Genomic DNA, 19,841 nt, shown 5'->3' on the forward strand with positions numbered 1-19,841 from the left:
CTGGTATTAATCACTTACTCTGGGTTTATTAATAAACAAAAGTGATTTTATTAAGTATAAAAAGTAGGATTTAAGTGGTTTCAAGTAATAACAGCCAGAACAAAGTAAGTCACAAAGCAAAATAAAACAAAACATGCAAGTCTAAGCCTAATACATTAAGAAACTGATTACAAGTAATATCTCACACTCAGAGATGTGCTAGTAAGCTTTTTTCACAGACTAGACTCCTTCCTAGTCTGGGCCCAATCCTTTACCCTGGTACAGTCCTTGGTAACCATGGGTTTTCTCATGACTGGCAGTCCCCTTTGTCCTGCTCCACCTCCTTTTATAGCTTTGGCACAAGGCGGGAATCTTTTGTCTGTGCTTGTCCCCAACCCCGTCTCATCAATGGAAAAGTACAAGGATTAAGATGGATTCCAATATCTTGTGACATGGTCACATGTCACTGTAAGATCCCTAGTCTCCATTCTTTCTGGGTTGGCTCACATGTACACAGGAAAGTTTGCAGATAAATAAACTATTTACAATGAATTGTCCTAGTCAATGGGAGCCATCAAGATTCTGATCCACCATTAATGGCCCACACGTTGCATAATTATAATAGGATCTCAGAGTTATACTTCGTATTTCTAGCTTTAGATACAAGAATGATATATGCATACAAATAGGAGGAATATATTCAGTAGGTTATAACTTCGTTACGGTATGTTACAAGAGACCTTTTGCTTAAAGCATATTGCAGTTACATCATATTCACACTCATAAGCATATTTCCATAAAACATATGGAGTGCAACATCACACCCTGTATAGTCAGTTCTCAAAGTGACAAAAACATGGATTGAGATGGTTGATATTTTCAGAATTTCCAATGTGAAATACAAGAGAAAAAGTAAAAATGTTCACTGTTTTCATCCCCCCCGCCTCTGTCCCTCTTCCCTCCACCCCTATTTTTTACCTGTTCTGTACAGGCACTGCCTAGATCCAAAAGAAAACACTCGTAGACACAGGGTCCAGCTAGTAAATGGCCATGCATGAGCAACATGAGATTCACAAGGACCCTCGAAATGCAAACCTGCAGTATGAAAGAGGGCCATACTCCCCCAGTCAGAAGCTATTACAGTGTTCTCTATTTCTTAGATGTTTTAGATTCTTTGTAGATGTTTTCTCTATCCTGCCAACTTTACTTCTATCTTGTCTGAATTGGGCACCCTCCATCCTGATGTCATCTAAACTCTGATCTCATTCTGATATTAGGTTATCTGTTTTGCTGGATCTGCTGAAATGGGATCTTTGCCAATTATTTCAGTGGAGCCAGGATTTCATCTCATATCCTGGCCCATTTACAGCATCCTGAACATGTTGAACTGGAGGAGGTAGGCAGATGGACCCGTCTGGCACCTCACACTAGGCCCTTGAGGCTGAGGAACAATTAGTGATCTCATGGATCTCTCTCAAACTAGGAGAAGCCCATTCTAGAGACCACAAGTGTGCCCACAGTATCTCAGGTTTCAGAGTAGCAGCCGTGTTAGTCTGTATTCGCAAAAAGAAAAGGAGTACTTGTGGCACCTTAGAGACTAATGCTCTAATAAATTTGTTAGTCTCTAAGGTGCCACAAGTACTCCTTTTCTTTTCACAGTATCTCAGCAACCCTTCATCACCTCTGTACAACCATGTCACATGACCTCAAATGTTCTTTGGAACTGAGAAAATAGAACTCCACTTGGATCAATGAGAAAGTGGAAAAATTAATTCTATATTAAATACTTTCCTTGTGGCTCTTTCTCCTTTTCCCCCATAAATCAGCAGAGAAACAAAGGGGTTTCATTTTAAAAATCTTCCAGCCCACTCCCACCACATTTTTATACGGCTGAGTCCTCTTGGCTAGGGACACTGAGGCCACAGGACCTTAATTCTTAACATTTACTGCCCTGTTGTGAGGTGCTGCATGACATATCCTTTTCCCTTCATTTATATCTTCACCCACTCTGCAATATGAAGTGGAAAAAGCAAAAAGTCATAGTAACAATGTTTTTAAAAACAAATATTTCTATTGCTGCGTCCTGGCCTCTCTCACTCTCATATTCCCATCCTATAAACTAGCCGGGGGAAGTTACTGCATATCCTGTGACACCTATACAACAGAAGACCTTTATAAGCTAGCCAGGTATTTTAAGAAACTATCCAAATAAACTGAATGCAATTCTATCCTTCCTCTGTTAGAAGATGATCTCTTGAAAAAAGCTAGTTTTTGTTGAACACTTTAGACTGTCTTCTTTGTATTAAGAAATGAAAGTCATTTAAATGTTACATATTTTAAGAGTTCTAAATTTTGTCTGTGAAGTGACATATTGATCTAGTTGATAAGAATTATTAATGCATCTTCAGGTATGCTTTCATTGGAATATAATTGCATAGGTTGAAGAAACCTGGCTAAAAGCCAGTTTATTTTTCCTACACATCTTCAATAAGAACTGACAAATTACACATGATATTTCCAAACATTTTCTTCTTTCTGTTTATGATTCAAATTTTATTTTGGAGGATGAATCCTTTTATTTTCTTCCTCTACCTGACCTTTTCCCATCACTGCTTCATATAGTCACAAAACATATCAGACAAAGGTATGTTTTCCAGTGTGAAACAAAGATTCATATTGATGATTGTAATTTAATGACAATGAAAAAAGGGAGTTATGTTTCATGTGATTCTGTGCACAGTGATCAAAAGCCAATCTTATGCAATAACTACTCCTTCTGTATTTGATAAAGGGATCACTTTTATTCTTATTTTAATAAATAAGTTACATTAACAGCATACAGTATATAGAGTTGATTACATATGTAATTATTATGGTTGCTCTTTTGTTTAGTGAGAACTACAGTAATTGAAACAGATGTCTATGTTAACAGCATTGGCCCAGTTGATCCAATCAATATGGTAAGTCCTGATTGACTGAAAAATATGTTTGGATAAATAAAAAATACCACCACTTTTATTCAAATTATTGCCTTTTACTCCTCTAACTTTCATCCAATTATAGTGTGCCCTGTAGTGTTAAAGAACATTTGTATTATGTTTTTAAATTGAATTATGATACCATTATGACAGAAGCTGAAGAGTCTCTGTACTTGCCAGCAATTGCCATGTACATTGGCCAAACTGGACAGTCTCTATGCAAAGGAATAAATGGACACAAATCTGACATCAGGAACCATAACATTCAAAAACTGGTAGGAGAACACTTCAACTTCTCTGGCCATTCAGTAAAAGATTTAAGGGTGCAATTTTACAACAGAAAAGCTTCAAAAACAGACTTCAAAGAGAAACTGCTGAGCTTGAATTAATATGCAAACTAGATACCGTTAACTTGGGTTTAAATAGAGACTGGGAGTGGCTGGGTCATTACACATATTGAATCTATTTCCTTAAGTTAAATATCCTCACACCTTCTTGTCAACTGTCTAAATGGGCCAACTTGATTATCACTACAAAAGTTTTTTTCTCCTGCTGATAATAGCGCATCTTAACTAATTAGCTTCTCACAGTTTGTATGATAACTTCCAACTTACCTGTGTGTGTGTATATATGTTCCATTCTATGCATCCGATGAAGTGGGCTGTAGCCCACGAAAGCTTATGCTCTAATAAATTTGTTAGTCTCTAAGGTGCCACAAGTAGTCCTTTTCTTTTTATCCTGAACACAAGCTCTCAAAAAGCAGGAAATGTATGTGTTGCTTACATACCAAGGTAATAGGTGCCTTAGAAAAACCTAAAGTAGACAGTATGACCTATGGCCAACGATATACATTCTAACAGCCTTACAAGTTCAAGGCCTCTGGCATGAACTGCAGATACTGCCAGGGAGTCACTGTCTCTGACTGGGCTATATGGGAAAGAATAAGTGAAAAGCCTCTGAGAGGGGAGATCAGAGGAGCAATGGGATAGTGGAAAGCTATCAGATCTCCACCCTCCCTGTAGCAAGCTTCTGCAACCCCATCTGTCTGCCTATTGTGGCCTCCTTTCACCTCCTCTCCTAGTTTCCCTTGGCAGTCCCTGAAACAGTTCACTGTGGCAACGGCATATGTGGCTAAGCAGCCACCTGTCCAAGGGTGTAGCAAATAGTAGTCTCTTCCATCAGACACCAGCATCAGTGGACAGGAATCTAATTTCAGTTGTTGGATTTAGTGTGCAGATGCTGGCTGTAGTGTTGGTGGCCTGTAATATACAGGAGGTCAGAATAGATGGCCTGGTGTCCCTTCTAGCCTCAGACTGCATGTCTTTAATATCTCTCCCCCCCCATTCTGTATTTGTTCATCTTTCAGTGCTCTTATTGGGCCAGATTGTGATAGACGTTTGCTACCAGCTCAATAGTATTTCATACCATGAGCAGTCCCATTGCAGTCAGTGGGACTACTTAGTGGAGTAAGGTGCTAGTTAGTGGAGTAAGGGTATCACAGTCTGGCCCTGAAGAAATCGCCTGTGTTAACATTGTACCTTTCTACTTTGGGCCCAGATTGTGATCTTCTTACTCGTATTGTTGAGCAATTACTAACTAGAGTACTCCCACTGAAGTCAATGCAACTGTTCATGTGAGTAACTGCTGACCAGTGTAAAGACAGGTGGATAGAGTGTTGCAATTTGGCCAATGTCAACTATAGCCTCACTTATTTTATATGAAATACATTAAAATCACCATCCTCTTTGGTTTCTGAAATATACTAATGGTGTATGGTTTTGAGACAGTTATCATGCATTTCATAAAAAATAAAGCTTATTATGAAAGGAAAAACTACTGATACTGGAGACAGACAAATCCACTCCCACCCTGCCAAAAAAAATCAAAGCCCTTTTGTTCCCCATACATTTTTAAAATCAAGAGAGAACTAAATATCACAGATATGAAAGAACTGTAGCCAGAAGTTTAGAAAGATATCCGTAAGGCATCAAATTCCACATCCTGTTCTTAACACCAGTGTTTCATATTCAATTAGTTCTTGTAAATATTCATGGAATTCTCTTTCCTATCAAGTGTTGCACATTTATTAGGGAAGGTGATTTTGCTAGAATTCAGATACTTATGCCAAATAAAGGTCATTTAATTTCAAAATCTTTCATTTTCCAAACTGGTGATATTTTACAGGTAAGAATCTTTTTCAATAAAATATTTCACTTTCTTTGCTTATCATTTAGTCATAAGTGGAACATTGGGTACTAAAGATATATTACTTTGAAAATTACATTAAGAGCTTAAAAGATGAGCAAATAAGTACAGTATGGAAGTTTATTACTGACTTTATTTTCTCTCATGAGGCCTGGTTTATTGATCATCCATAAGCCTTTGTCTTTTGGGTTTCCTAACTTTACATAAATATATAATTCAATCAAACTTTTACATCCTCAGTGAAATAGAGAAATATACATCTAAAAATGTGCAATTGTTAAAAAAAAAAGGAACATACGTTGTTATAATAAAAAGTATAAAACTGGAAAAATGCAGAGGACTGTGTTAGCAACCTGACAGGGAGCAACACTGTTTCACAAGTATGTAACCCACATCTATTCTGTGGTGCTTTGTCTCCCTCCATTGGTGGCTGAGGTTGATGAGCCTGCTATAACCTTACCTAAGAGAAGTGGCTCTTTCAGTGCAGACAACAGAGGCTCTTTGTTTCAGGTCCAAAGGTCACAGGTTTGATCCCCACTGCCAATGACCCATCAGGGACATTACATTGCAAGTATATTTACACAACTTTGTCTGAGTTGCTGTAATGTCTCTCATAATGTTTTATCTGGCATAAATAAAACAAAATATAACTATCTTTTTAGCCGTTACTACCTTTTCTCTCTCTTTATCTGCCACTGTTCTTCTTTCATGCCCCTTTTTCTCTCTTTCCTTCTATCCTAAAACCAATAAAATGCTTCGTTTCCCTCTCTTAATTTCTCCACTTGACTCTCTCTCTTTTTTAGCTTGTGTAACTTCTTCTATGTAACTCTTGCTAGTTATCCATTGAAGGCTCCTGTTACAGCAAGCTAACAGCCATATTTTGAAGCATAGCACCATTATTTTTAATAAGGTAGCAAAAGCACTGGATACGTCAAAGATTCACACAGTACATCAAATGTTGCTTCACCAGGCACAGTGAATGGCACGGGCAGTTGTTAGGCTTGGTTTTTCTCATCTTATTGCACCATTCATTACTTTGATCTGTAGTGCTTGCCGATGGTTAGCTTTTAAATATCAACTTTTAAATGCCATTTTTATTCCTAAATCATAATCACTACGAAGCAACACTTCATTTGTAAAGGTTGGTGAGGCTCATTTCCCTGCGGCTAGTAAGGTATAAATGCCCTGATATAGATTACTAAGCATTGTCCTTTATTTGTCCTAGTATAGGATGCTTTGTAGTTTGGTGCTTTGGGAATGTGACACAGGATTTCAGTCATTTTTCCTTTTTACACCTTTTAAAGAACAGAAACTTGTTCTGTTAAAATTCAGTTAAAGTATCATTCAATGTACATTAAACACATCAGAATATAAACAGTCTTGGTCAGAAAGTACATTACCATAGACATTCATTGTTCCTATGCTGAAAAATGTAATACCTAATATTGCATCAATTAATTGTATTTGAAATTGGATATTATTGAATTAAGTGTTCTATTTAATGGATGTAAAGTGACCAGTATAAATAAAGAGTGATACATGGAGAGAGGTATTGTAGCTATTTGTATTAGTTTTAGGGAGTAAGGGCCTGATCCTGCATATGCTTTAGGAATGTACTTCAGTTTATACATTAACTAGTCTTATTGACACACACACAGACACTGGTCGAATCATCTATAGGAGGAGTTGAAACACATGTAAGAAAAATGGACAAATCTAAATAAATATATCTATAGGATGTAGTGCCCTAAACCTACTCTTAAAAAGTAAATATAGTTCCAGGTAAGACACACAAGAAATATATAATAAATAATACCTGTCCCAGCACAGCAGGTCACCATCTATCTCTAGAGCTATGTGAACCCTCCCTGTTTTGGCTCATGATGGGTTTGTGAACTGAACAGACATTAAGAGTGAACAGTCCTTGAAGCTTTGCTTGGCAGCTTTGCTTGGCGGTTGGAGTGCAATGATGTCTAAAAGGAACATGCCAAGTCAGTAGAGTCTCTTGTCTTGGCATGGTGAGGGAGAGAAAAGGTTGGTGGTAAATGAGGCTTACTCCGATTCACAGCTGCAGATGTGCATATAACCTGTACTCATATATGTAAATTTGTCAGAATTTGGGGTGAGGATTCTAAACTTCTAGATCACTGAATCCAAACAACTTGTGTGGCTTCTATATGCATATTGTATACAATTCTCTCTGTAGTTTTTCTCCTATGACAATATGTATCCCATGATGCTCTACTCTCAGATCAGGTCAGCAGTGCCAACCTTTGCTCAGCTCTGGAAACCCCATCAGCTTTTAAAGCTCAAGCCCCTCTTTGAATTGAGCTAACAGAATACAGTTTTTTTTCAGTTTATTTTTCTTAATAAGGAAAGGTGGATTTTTAATATTTTTTATTCCTGTCAGCATTACATGTGATAGCTGATTTGTTACCACATGTATATTTGATGTTTGCTGAAATTATATATATATATATATATATATATATATATATATATATATATATATATAAACAATGAGTAAGCAGATGTCTAAATACTACTTTAGTAAGCTTGGCAGTTGAATTGGGCTTTGCTTTGAAATGTGCTTAGCTTTAGAATCCATATGCCTATTAGTATTAAATTATTATTCACTGTTATTTTATAATTTCAACATGGCCCTATAAATATACACTGTACTGAACAAATATCAGTTTACTTCACATTTTCTGTACATGCATTTGGGTATTTTACAGTAGATGAAACTTATTGCTCCAGATCTTGCATTGCAGTAGCTTTTCCCCACATCACAACTATTGTAAGTAACTCAAAACTTGTCAAATCCTCTTCTAGGAAGATTACCACACTGTATGAGGATCTTCCAGTTACGTGGTGTGGAATAGCAGATCCTATGCCACTCCCACTTCCCATGACTGGTGCAAGGGGTGTGGCTGGGAGGGAAATGAAAAGGAAGTGTCTCTAAGGGAACCTTTGGACAGTTGGCACATGCTAAAGTAGCCTTCAGGGATTGAACTAGAGCACAGCAGGCCCAGAATGGCAATGTCACCTTTGCATCCCTCTCCCAAGTCACCCTGTGCTCTTCTCAGCCACCGCTGAGAATCTGGGCAATTGTCTCTTAACAGACTTACTGTCTACAGGAGTTGATCTATTTATGGTTCCACAAAGGTTTTTTTTTCTTTTTTTAAAATGCTCTTCAGTGGAAAAAATACCCTGATTTTTGCATGCTATCTATGAATCCTTTGATGTATGGATTTTGTGATTTTTAACACTGTACACCTAGGCAACTTTATGCTGTAGTGAAATTTTAAATCCTATATATCCAGCCAGCTCAGTTTTGACTGTCTATAAAACACCTCTGCTGTTTAAACCACAATTGGTTTAGTTTTTCTATATCTTAAACGATCATTGGATAATTGACAAAATATATGGTGTTAGATCCTCAGCTGACATAAACTAATATAATTCCACAGACTTCAGTGGAGTATGCTAATGTATACAAGCTGAAGATTTGGCTCATGCTATCTTAAACATCTTAGACAAAACAACAATATGCATGTCCAAACCATCACCAAAGACATAGAGGGTTTTTGTTTTGGTGTATTAATGTTTCCTGGCTTTCCAATATTTGATATATATTTCAATTGTTGATGTATATCTACACTATTACCTAAATCTTTTTTTAAAGTATTTGGAAATAGTAATTGAAAGATACAGTTTTGGGAAATGGAATTCCACCTGGAAATCTTCTGCCTTTTCTTAACCATATTTTAATATCTGCTGTTACACATAAGTATCAAATTCTGCGAATGCTGTAGAAGACCATATGTCCCTCTTCATAGCCTTCACTCCTCTCTCCTTCTATCCAACATGCTCCCAACACAGATAGGCTACTTGGCTGCACTGTGGTAATTTTTTGTGTGATTTCAGATCACCCCTCTCTGGTGATCTGTAGGACAGACTCACTATTTTTAATTTCTTGTATCATTTGTAACAGTTTCTGAGCTACCCCCTACATTGTCAATTAGACAGTAATATATCAAAAATACCCCTATCCATTATGGCTACTCCCTAGCCTTCCTGGGCAAATATTGCCTTTTGATGTTGTGTTCCAACTGTAAGAATCATCATACCAAACTTAATTTCTCTCTATTAAGTTTTCACATTATCATACAATAGTTACTTTACAGTTCATCTTGCCTAACTAACATTTAAAATACACTTTGCGATCCTTAGAAGAAAACCTGTGTTTATGCCATCATGTTCACATTCTACACAGGTCAAGCAGTAGTGATTTCTCATTGCAGTTGCATTTGTGCACCATAGATGCTTACAGTGAGTACACTATATTTTGATTTCTTTTTCTTTGCTTATTACTTTTGGTTGAGTCTTATACGTTCTTATTACCATGTTTTGTTTTAGGTGCTGTGGAAAATGCATCAGTGAAATTTTAGTTCAAACAGTTTTGGGTTTTTTTGCTTTTTTGTTGGTTTGGAATAATATAATTTATTGAGGTTTCATTTTTTTGAAGTATCAATAAATATCTCTGTACATCATAGATCAAATCTCTTTTTAATAGAGATTAGTTCAGAATGAATTTTGAAGCATTTTTGAGATTTTACAGCATAATTGAATTAGTGCAATTTGTTCCCTTAAAATTTGCACCCACATCTTTGTGCCTTCTGCTCAATTATGGATGATTGGGCTGCTTGAGTCTCTCTAGTTACATTATAGTGGGTGTAACTCAAGAAGTCAGAGTTTCAGCAAGGGAACTCCTGTGTGTTTTAAAACAAATAAATAAAACCCAAACTCTCACATGCCATAACTTCAGGAAGTACCCTAATAAATATTTCAGGTAGAAAAATAATTAACTGGCATGATATTTATTAGTAGTCTCTAATTATACAGAAGAGTCAAAATAACTCTTATTATTTATTTATACAACCACTTGTCTGTTTTTCACATTCATAATGACCCAGATTAGTGTGTACACCAGATGTAACTACAAAGAATATGAATTTATCTGCTGTATTATTACAATTTAGGGAGTCACACGGACCTTTTCCTATACACATCTTGTAAATATGTCATTGCAGTATTATTTCCATTAGCCTGGCATATGCTCACATGACAGCCTGTAGTAAGATCTGTTAATGGGAATGATCTGATTGGTTTAAAGTTTCCAACTGTTGATGAAACTGTGTTCTGTTCAATAAAGTTCCTATAAGCCTCAGCTGCTTCTCCTCCCCATCAACACAATATCAAAAATGTCAGATTTATAGGTCAAAATCTATTGCGACTCATTGGGCTTCCCAGATGCGCCTTTAGGGTCCTAAGGAAATAACCAAAAGCGTTTGCTGAAACAAGTAATTTAATTTCAGCTTCAGTCCCAGGCATGGGTATCTACTGTTGAATGAATCCATTGCTGAGCCTGAAACAGTTCCCATAGTTTTAAAAACAGGGTGCTTTAAAATAACCCACCAAAGAGAGCAGACACATTTTAGAACTTTTGTTAGAGTAGCTATAAATGAAAGTCTGCTAAATATTTTACTACTAGAAAGCTTGCTTGAAAGCCCTTGTTTCACATTCACGTAGAGGGTGTTTCAGAGTAGCAGCCATGTTAGTCTGTATTCACAAAAAGAAAAGGAGTACTTGTGGCACCTTAAAGACTAATAAATTTATTTGAGCATAAGCTTTCATGAGCTACAGCTCACTTCATTGGGGGGTGTGTGTGTGTGTGTGTGAAAATAAGTGCTCAGGGACAGCATGCTGGTGATAAAACAGCTAATACTGACAGCTTTATTCCATGCATTCGTGCCTCTTAGATCATATTTTCACTGTTTTGTATTTGACTGCCTTGATCGCCTAACCCTTTTATCCCCACACCAAACTGTGTTTGTGGAATTTAGTAATATCTCTCCTTATTGATAAGGACAGAATGCCAGCATATTTTCTTTAACTTTCCTGAAGAAGAATAAAAAAATTTCCTCTATTTTTCTTGAAATCTCTTGCTGAAAACGCTTTCTTTCTGTTTAAGTCTTCAGCCAGAATCAACCCAAGAAGGCAATGACCTCTAGACAGAACGGAGCTGTTATGAATCAAATGGGTTTTCTTTCTTCATCTCTGCAACTTGTTTGAAGCAAGCTATACTGCAGACCTTTGCTGAATCTTCATCTCAGACTTTGGCTGAAGCAAGTCTTATGCTATTTCTTGGACTTTTGGCTTAGGGAAACACGGTTACATTTGTTTTTGTCCCATAAAGAATCGGGGCATTTTTACTCTTAGTTTCCTGTTTTCCATATAAAATACGCTCCAATTAGCATGTCCCCTCTAGCATGTCAGACCCACTTTGATGCACATTACTCTTTAATACACCCTTATATTGTAGAATAGAAAATCAGTTATGAGACTACTAGAAAAACATTAAGAAACAAACGGTTTCCTTTTTTGTTGGATTTTACTTACTCTTTAAAGTCCCTGTACTCCTCAGCATGCTGGAATGACACATGGTTTCCATCACAATGATTGTAGTTGGGCCTTAGAATCGATGTTGTTATTCCAGATACAACAGCTGGTTTACAACCTGTGCAATAACTTTTGCAGCATTAGTTACATCCACGTAGAACATCAGAGAGCATGGTCTGTTTCCTTTTCTCAGGGCCTTCCAACAAAAAGTCAAGTATCTAGCTGTACTTGAATGCTGACTATGCATGTTTTTTCATTTGCTGTTCGAAATTGTGACAGATCTCAGGAGTTGTCTTATTTAAATACCATGTAGTGACTGTTCCAGATTTTTTTAGTGCAGTTACTTTTTATTATTGATTGATTTTTTCATTGGGACTACTCAGCTGAGTAATTGCTCAACCATTCACAATCTGGCTGTCTGATGGTCATCCATCACTATTCATTATTGTCTCCACTTTGAATTATGTTACAGTGGTGGAGAATAATATTTGTACCACAGTTTAAAAGAGATGAAGAAAAATTGAGGTAAGCTTTAAATAATTAGGCAGGCTAGCTCTTTATTCAAGTTATGGGAGAGCAGAGTTCTAAAGAGTTCAGTGTCTAATCAAATGGCTAACGTGTCATGGTCATTGAACCCTAGGTATAACTGGAGGCTAAATGTGAATGAACACACATTTTGCTGTGGCCATAGATTAAACCAGTTTTAGTTTGCATGGCTATTTTATCACTCACTTCATTTCAAAGAGAAAGCAGTAGACCATTTTTATTTTAACATTGTGGCACTGAAAGGCAAAAGGTTTGATAAAAGACTAATGGAAGAAGTGATAGAATTGTTAAATGTAAATTTCTGTACCAATATAAGAGAGATGAAATAATCATCCGGAGAGAGATGCTGCAATAAAGGAGTATACCGTATTATAAATCCAAAATACTGTTCTGCTGGGTAGTATAGAAGTAAACTATTAGTTTCTACACACACTATGACCTTCAATCATCTGGTTGTGGCCAGCACTTCAGACAGGATACTGGGCTAGATGAATGTTGGGTCTGATTTAGATCATAGGAACTGCCACACTTATTCAGCAAATTTTAGGAGCCACACTTCTCCCTCTTGTAGAGAAATGACAGGTCCTTCAGGAAATAGAGAATGAAATCGGTAGCGGTTTTGTCTTCCAGAATTCATGAATCCACTAAGATCAGTGCAGATATAAAGCCAATACCAGAGGCAGGATCTTTCTCTGATCTTTCTCTTCCTACCTCTCCTTAGCACAGCCTTCAGTGCTGACTGTTGAACCCAAAAACCTCTTGGAAGTGTTAGTCAGCTGTGCAGAGGGGCTCTGTAGAAAAGTAATGCAGCCAAATAATGTATTATGGATCCTCACGAATAGCAGTCTTTCCGTGCAGATGAGGAAAGATAAGAATGCTTTGGAGGTGGCTGGGAAAGGCAGTGAGTTGCATGTAGAGGGCCCCCTCTCTGCCATCCTTTCTCATGGATCCATAGAATTGGGTCCAGTGTTGCACAGAGTGAACTATTCAGCAACAGATTATTAATTTTGTTGTATTATATTTTATGCATTAGGGTTGTATTTGAACGGTGATAAATGCTGCATGCAAGGTGTTAGCAAGGTATTAGCAAATATACAACTATGTCTAGAACTCATATTCAGAGCTAAAATGTAAGATAATATATAAGCAGCTGGCTTGGTTCAGCTGTTCCCTTGCTGGAAACCCTGTTTTCCTTCAAAATCTTCTAGTAGTTTTTCTTCCTTTTTAACCTAAATTCGTTGGGGGTTGTAAGTGTTCTGTGGCTGTGTGAAATTTTCCTGCTCTGGTGGGTTTGACAGTAATGTTACTTTGACATATTTCTCGTTTGCAGTTCTACTGTGAAAAGTGAATATTTAAAATGCCACCTTCTTACTCTCCTGATCTGCTCCTGTTGTATATTGAAAACATCATCTGTTGACTTCACTCACCTAGTGACTATTTACTCCTGTTAATGCTCAGGGGGCAGCTCTGGAAGAGGGAGCTGGTGCCTGTTCTTTGCTTATGTGTCTTCAAAAGAATTACTTACTCAGTTTCAATTAAACTTGTGCAGCCCATTGAAGTCACTTGAGGGCGGTGGGGAAGTTCTCCATTGCACTATGCTTTGTGTGATCATTTACACAAGTGCAGAGTGAGTGCCAAAGGCTGCCTGTCATTCTGACTTGGTAGCATTTTGCATCCACTTTGAATTGCTGTAGCTGACTACACAAAGCACAGGCAAATGGAGAGTCAGGCTTTGTTTTGCAGGCAACATTTAAAGACAAAGGGGTTGCACAAGTATAATCGATGGCCTAATTTGACCTGTGGAACCACAACTGCTGGAGATAGTAGCTGTCAGGAAATAAATCAGACTCTTAGATGCAGATGATCCCAGGTCAGTCTGCATGATTAGCAGTTACAGGCTCCCCAGTCTCCTCCCTCCCACCTTTTTCCTTATAAACTGATGATTTTTGTACTGGGAATCATTCAAGGACAATAAGCAAAGCCCCACAGTGCCTTATTGGCAGAGTGATTTTTCAGAAAACAGAGACCCTTCAAATTGTAATTGTGTTTAAAGTCTTGGCAATTTCTGATAAGACTGTGGATATGACTGAGACTTGTTTCACCCCGTGTAAGGGGCCATATAGCTACTCCATCCCAGGAGCAACCCAGGAAAAGAACAGTGACACAGATGATAATAATTGCTTCCCTGGTCTCCCCCACCTTGATTCTGAGGGCCAGTAAGTTTTACTGCTATGCCATACTCACACTAGCTCAGCTGTGCAGGTGGGCAAGATGGGGGGAAGAGAGTAGGGGCAGGGCATTCTCCACACATGTGGACCAATAGAACTCTTCACAGGGTGAGGGAGTGGGTCAGTCCTTCTATTCCCTTCTTCCCATTCATGACATAAAAGGGCAAGTCACTATCTTGCCCTGTATCAGTTACTTGTTCCAAGTGTGTTATATTACAATTATTCAGCTGATATTTTGTTTTCCACCTGGGCTCTTTTCCTACCTCTCTATTCTGTATTTTCTTCCATTCATCCCAATAGCCCTGGAATCTTCTCCTTGGTTTGCCTGCCTTGTCATCTCTCCCCCAACAAGGCACTTCTGAAAACATATATCAAAGTTCAGGGCAATTGCACTTGTATTCCCCTCCATGGTCCCTCAAGAGCACTGACTTTAGGCTCCTGGTTCCTCAGCAGTCACCTCTCTTGGGCAGTGACCCACATTTCATTCCCTCAGTTTTTTCCAGGCTGCACAGTTCCCTGACTGTGTAGTGATGTCCACAGAAAGCCAGCATCTGCACTTTGCTTTCTCTTCAAAGGCTATGAACAGCATAATTGCCAGCAGTTATAAGTTGCCCCAAAGTCCTTTATGAGCAAGCAAACTTATTCTTAAGGTGAAAGCATTGCACAGAAAACTTATTAAAAACAATAAAAGAATCTACACACATGCAACTGAACTAACCAAAGATCACACACAGACTCCAACAAGAGCTCTGTGCAGTCAGTCCTGCAAACTCCACAAACGAGTTTTTCTGTGATTACAACAGCCTTAGCTCAGAAAGCCATTGCACCATTGTTCAACACAGTCTTTTGAAGTTCATATCACTTCCAACTGTTTGCATACCATCTTCACCCAGAGAGGTTACATACATCCCAGTCCACAGTCATACATAACCTTTGCATATGGTACAATGGACTCCAAAGATACTTAAATTTAACTCAGTAAGTTTTTTTTAGAAAATTGCCATATCTGCCACAACATACTTAATCAAAAAGACTTTCAAATCCTAGTTCTCCCCTCAATGAAGTGTGACCTTTTTCTTTTTTATATAGGCACCTAAACAAAGAAAACATCCAGCAGTTGAAGAGTAGGATTAGCAATGTGCCAAATGTCATGATTCAATCATATGCCTTTTTCCTCCACCCTAGGTTGCAAAAGCAACATTTGAAAATTAGGAAGTGCCAGAATTAAGACTGCCTATGCGACGTTAATTCTGTTCCCTGCTGCATTCTGATACAATCTTTAATTATATGATCACATACTATTTTTCCACCTGTCCCCCTGCTTCATTCAATTCACAGGATGGACAGTGCTCAGGGAATGAGACAGCTGCTCCATATTTTTATCATCATCATTCAATTAGTGATCACTGCTGTATTTATTGTACCCCATCCAAAACCTGCACTGAATACTGAATCATTCATTTCCTTGTAGTCTTTTCTATGGCACTCATTGCTTTGTCTCTGAGTGTTTCACAAACATTAAATTTAATATTAACAACCTTTTGGGAAACAAGTATTAGTATCCCCATTTTGCAGAGGGGGAAACTAAAACTAAAACAATAACTTTCCTGAGGCAGCGAATAAGCAGCATCTCTTATTGTTTTTTTGTTTTATGTTATTAGATACAGGAGGGGGCAGATCTCCAGCTGGTGTCAATTGGCAATGGCTCTATTGACATCAGTGAAACTATGGCTAGTTTACACCCACTGAAGATCTGGCCCAAGGTTTTTATTTAACAAATGTTGTTTCCTTCTTTCCTTTCTTTCTTTTTTGTAAAATCCTGCTGATTTTTATGTTGCTGAAAACACATTGAACTGAACATATTTTGGGTATATTAATTTCTTAGAAAACAAAGACATTAGTCCCTCTGCAGTCAGTTTTACTTTTATATGACTGACGTATCTTGTTTTCTGAAGAGATCAACATTTAGTATTTGAGTGACCCAGGTCAAATAATTGAGCACTACACATAAATGGACTCCACTGTAATTGATAATACCTTCCTTTTTCATGGCATTGAATTCTGTGCAAGACAAATTATTTTATATAATAGGGCAGATTGCCCCTCAAACTTAAAGCTGTGCTGATTCCCCCACCCCAGGAAATGGTGTGTTGTTCCCCTCCATGTCAAAACTAGCACCTTTACAAGAGACTAAAGCCAGCTGCATGAAGACCCTGTGCCCCTACACAGGGTCAGCCCCTCCGGTCACACTCCCTGTGGCTACAGCTGTCCCTGGGACAAGGATAGAGAGCTGTGTGGAAAGGTACACCTCTACCCTGGCCTTCCAAGTCATCTTGCTCCCCAAAGCAGACCCTGGATGCACTGAACATTGTTGCAGACACTTCCATGCATGGATGGTCCCTTCCCCGTGGGTCTCAAGGGCCTAATATGGCCCTGTGTCAACAGAACTCTCTTCAGAGGAGATGATGTCAAGTTGCTCCTTTGTCTTAAGTGCAGAGCAGCCCTGAAGGATTTCTGAAGAACAAGTCTAACACAGCCATAAAATTTCTCCCCTCCCACGCTGTACAGTTATTACTGTCATATGTAGATGCAGATTGAATTGTCTAATGAGAATCCTATTTTCTTATTACTATTCTTCTGTTCTGAACATAAAATATCTACTAGGGAAATTAGCTTTCCATCAAGATAAGATGTTACCTACAGCCTAAAACGGATATATGGTTTTCTTTAACAAAGTTTCCTTCCTACTGTGGACTTCTGGAGTTGTTCCTCCCGACTCCTTGTGCAGTTCATGATCAAAATTTACATGGAAAATGGTGAGGTTTCCTTTGCTGCATGTTCATGAATTTTTCAAAATGTGTTTAACTTAACTGGTAGACAAATTCCATATTTTTTGGCATGAGACATTCATGGAAATGTTGAAAAATGACCACATTTTACCCATGAGAGAACTTTTCACAAAACGGTCAAGATAATTTGAAAAAAAACAACAAACAGGCCTAGAAACTCTGGTCTAACCAAGTTATGCTCGGTGAAAGAGTAGATCTATCTGCATTGTGAACCTTGGGGCTGCTCTATCTCACATTTAGGTACCTATGGTCCCAAGTGGCTGTTCTGGAAACTGATTTAGGGATGCTCCAGTCATGTCCCCCATTCCTCGGTTACTCCTTTTATATCAGAGGCTAGAAGTGCTGTATACTCCTCAAGCAGTGCAAAGGTATCCATAGCAGAATGAAGGAGCTCACCTTAAGTTTAACTTTAAAAAAAATATATTTGGCATATTGGCTTTGGTTGTTTGTGTGTGTGTAAATATAAAAAAAACCATGGTTTCTCTTTTTCTAGGAATACACCATAGATATAATTTTTGCCCAGACCTGGTATGATAGTCGCCTAAAGTTTAACAGCTCAATGAAAGTGCTTATGCTTAATAGCAATATGGTTGGAAAAATTTGGATTCCAGACACTTTCTTTCGGAACTCAAGAAAATCTGATGCTCATTGGATCACAACTCCAAATCGTTTGCTTCGAATCTGGAGTGATGGACGAGTATTGTATACTCTGAGGTAAGGGCTCATGAACTGGATGCAAAGGAGCTCTTCATTAATATTTTCACTCATTGTTATATTCTGCAATCCATTACAATTAAACCTATTGATTTTACAACTTTAATAACAATTGCAACTGACAGAAATAAATGAATTATCATTACTAAACAAAATATTGTGAATGGGACTTTGAAAGAATTATAGTAAGAAGTAACTTCCAGGTCCCTTTCAGTTTCGAAGTTCAGAGGCTCAGAAACAAATGTGGAGATGAATAAGTTGTGGCGTAGTCAAGTAGAACAAAAAATACATGCTATTATAATGTACTGCTCTACAAGAAATTAAATAGGAGCAAGGGGCAGATATGTTTTATTTAGGTACAAGAAGACAGTAAAGATAAATAAGATTAATGTAATGCGACAAGCCAATACCATAATTTGTGTTTAACTCTTGAAGTGTCACAACTCCAGCTGTACACTGGACAGCAGACTTACAGGACTAAATTGAACTCTTTACTGTCCCCTATAGCTATTTTGCACAAAATTATATTTGAATAAAAGAAAGCACTCAGTTAAAATATTAGTCATAAATACTTTATTTATATATATATGGGGTAGGAGTGCCCATTATGGGAAACAGTTGTTTGCCAGTATAGGAAACTATCCTGTAATAATCTTTTAGAAGGAAAAATAATCTAACATGATTTAAAACGACATTGTTAACTTGATTTTTTAAAATGTCTTATTTTGAAGAGTGCAGTTTTCTGTTAGAGCCTTCTGATGGAGCCCTCTTTAAAGAGTATATCCTCTTTTGTAGAATTTCCTATATAGAGTTTTATGCTCATCTGCTACTGTTTAAAATGTTTGTTAGCTTTTTTGAGCACCACCACCAAACCTGCTCAGACCCCTGTCTTCCAGCCAGCTTGCTGCCTGTCCATTTGCAGTTCCAGGTTTGCTGCTGCTGTTTCTGGTTAACATTTTTTTTAGAAGGCCTAGGGAAGAGCACTCATGTAAGCTCTTCACGAGCAGTGGGGATGAGAGTGATGTCACCAAGCTAGAGTATGAGATGGGAACTGTAATCAACCTTCAGCAAAACCCAGTGTTGTCCAATGTACACATTTGAATCAGGGAAAAAGATGGCCTGAATTTGGCCTAAAGTGGAAGTAAATGGAGAAAAGCAAAGTTTATATGATAGTGAATGATGGAGCAACAACAGGATCTGACAGCACATCATGCCATTTGGCTACAATTACCCCTATTGGCCTTCACCACTTCCTTTTTGGCACTTTGTGGAGCAGGATTGGCACTTCTTCACCCTCAACTTCATAGGCAGGCTGATTTTCTGCCTCTCCTGAAATTGGTCAGCTGATCTCTTCAAGACACCTATCTGTGATCCCAAACCTAATTTGGGTTGTCTTAAATAAAAGCTGATTTTATTGGTTTTAACTATCCAAAAAGAACAAATAACAGAAAAGAAAACACAGAGAATAAATGCATGTACTGTAGTTGGCTACTTAAAACAAACAAACAAACAAAAAATGCATCACTCGGTGAATACAAAACTTTAAAATTGAAATATAGTATGTTTTCTGCAGCATGGTAGACATCCTTTCCGTCTTGCATCCTGAAGTCTATCCATCTGTCTCAACTGGTCAGGTCAGATTTCCAAAAAGACCCCAAAGAAGTGTGTATATAAAATAGCAACTTACTTCATAGTCCTATTTTGCTTATCAGCTTCTCTCCCAGCACCCCTCCAACAACACAGGGATATTTAAGCATGGTGTTACTCTCAGAAATCAGTTTACCTGACTCCTATCAAAAAGAAGGGGAGATTTAATTGCACAAATAGCAGTTAGGTGCCTAATTTCCAGTGGAAGTTGATGGGAGCTGGGTGCCTAA

At 37.9% G+C, this 19,841-nt stretch overlaps 1 protein-coding gene across 3 annotated transcripts in view; it reads left to right on the plus strand.

Moving 5' to 3' along the window:
• GABRG1 (gamma-aminobutyric acid type A receptor subunit gamma1) overlaps positions 1-19,841 on the plus strand; it is a 69,468-nt gene that overhangs the window by 23,847 nt on the left and 25,780 nt on the right. For all 3 annotated transcript variants that reach the window (XM_038399274.2, XM_038399275.2, XM_043513906.1), the window contains exons 3-4: positions 2,872-2,939; positions 17,744-17,964. In XM_038399274.2, the coding sequence (XP_038255202.1) occupies positions 2,872-2,939; positions 17,744-17,964 (289 nt within the window). The remainder of the gene's footprint in view (positions 1-2,871; positions 2,940-17,743; positions 17,965-19,841) is intronic.

Source organism: Dermochelys coriacea, chromosome 4 (assembly GCF_009764565.3).
Source record: "Dermochelys coriacea isolate rDerCor1 chromosome 4, rDerCor1.pri.v4, whole genome shotgun sequence".
Classification (NCBI taxonomy): Eukaryota; Metazoa; Chordata; order Testudines; family Dermochelyidae; genus Dermochelys; species Dermochelys coriacea.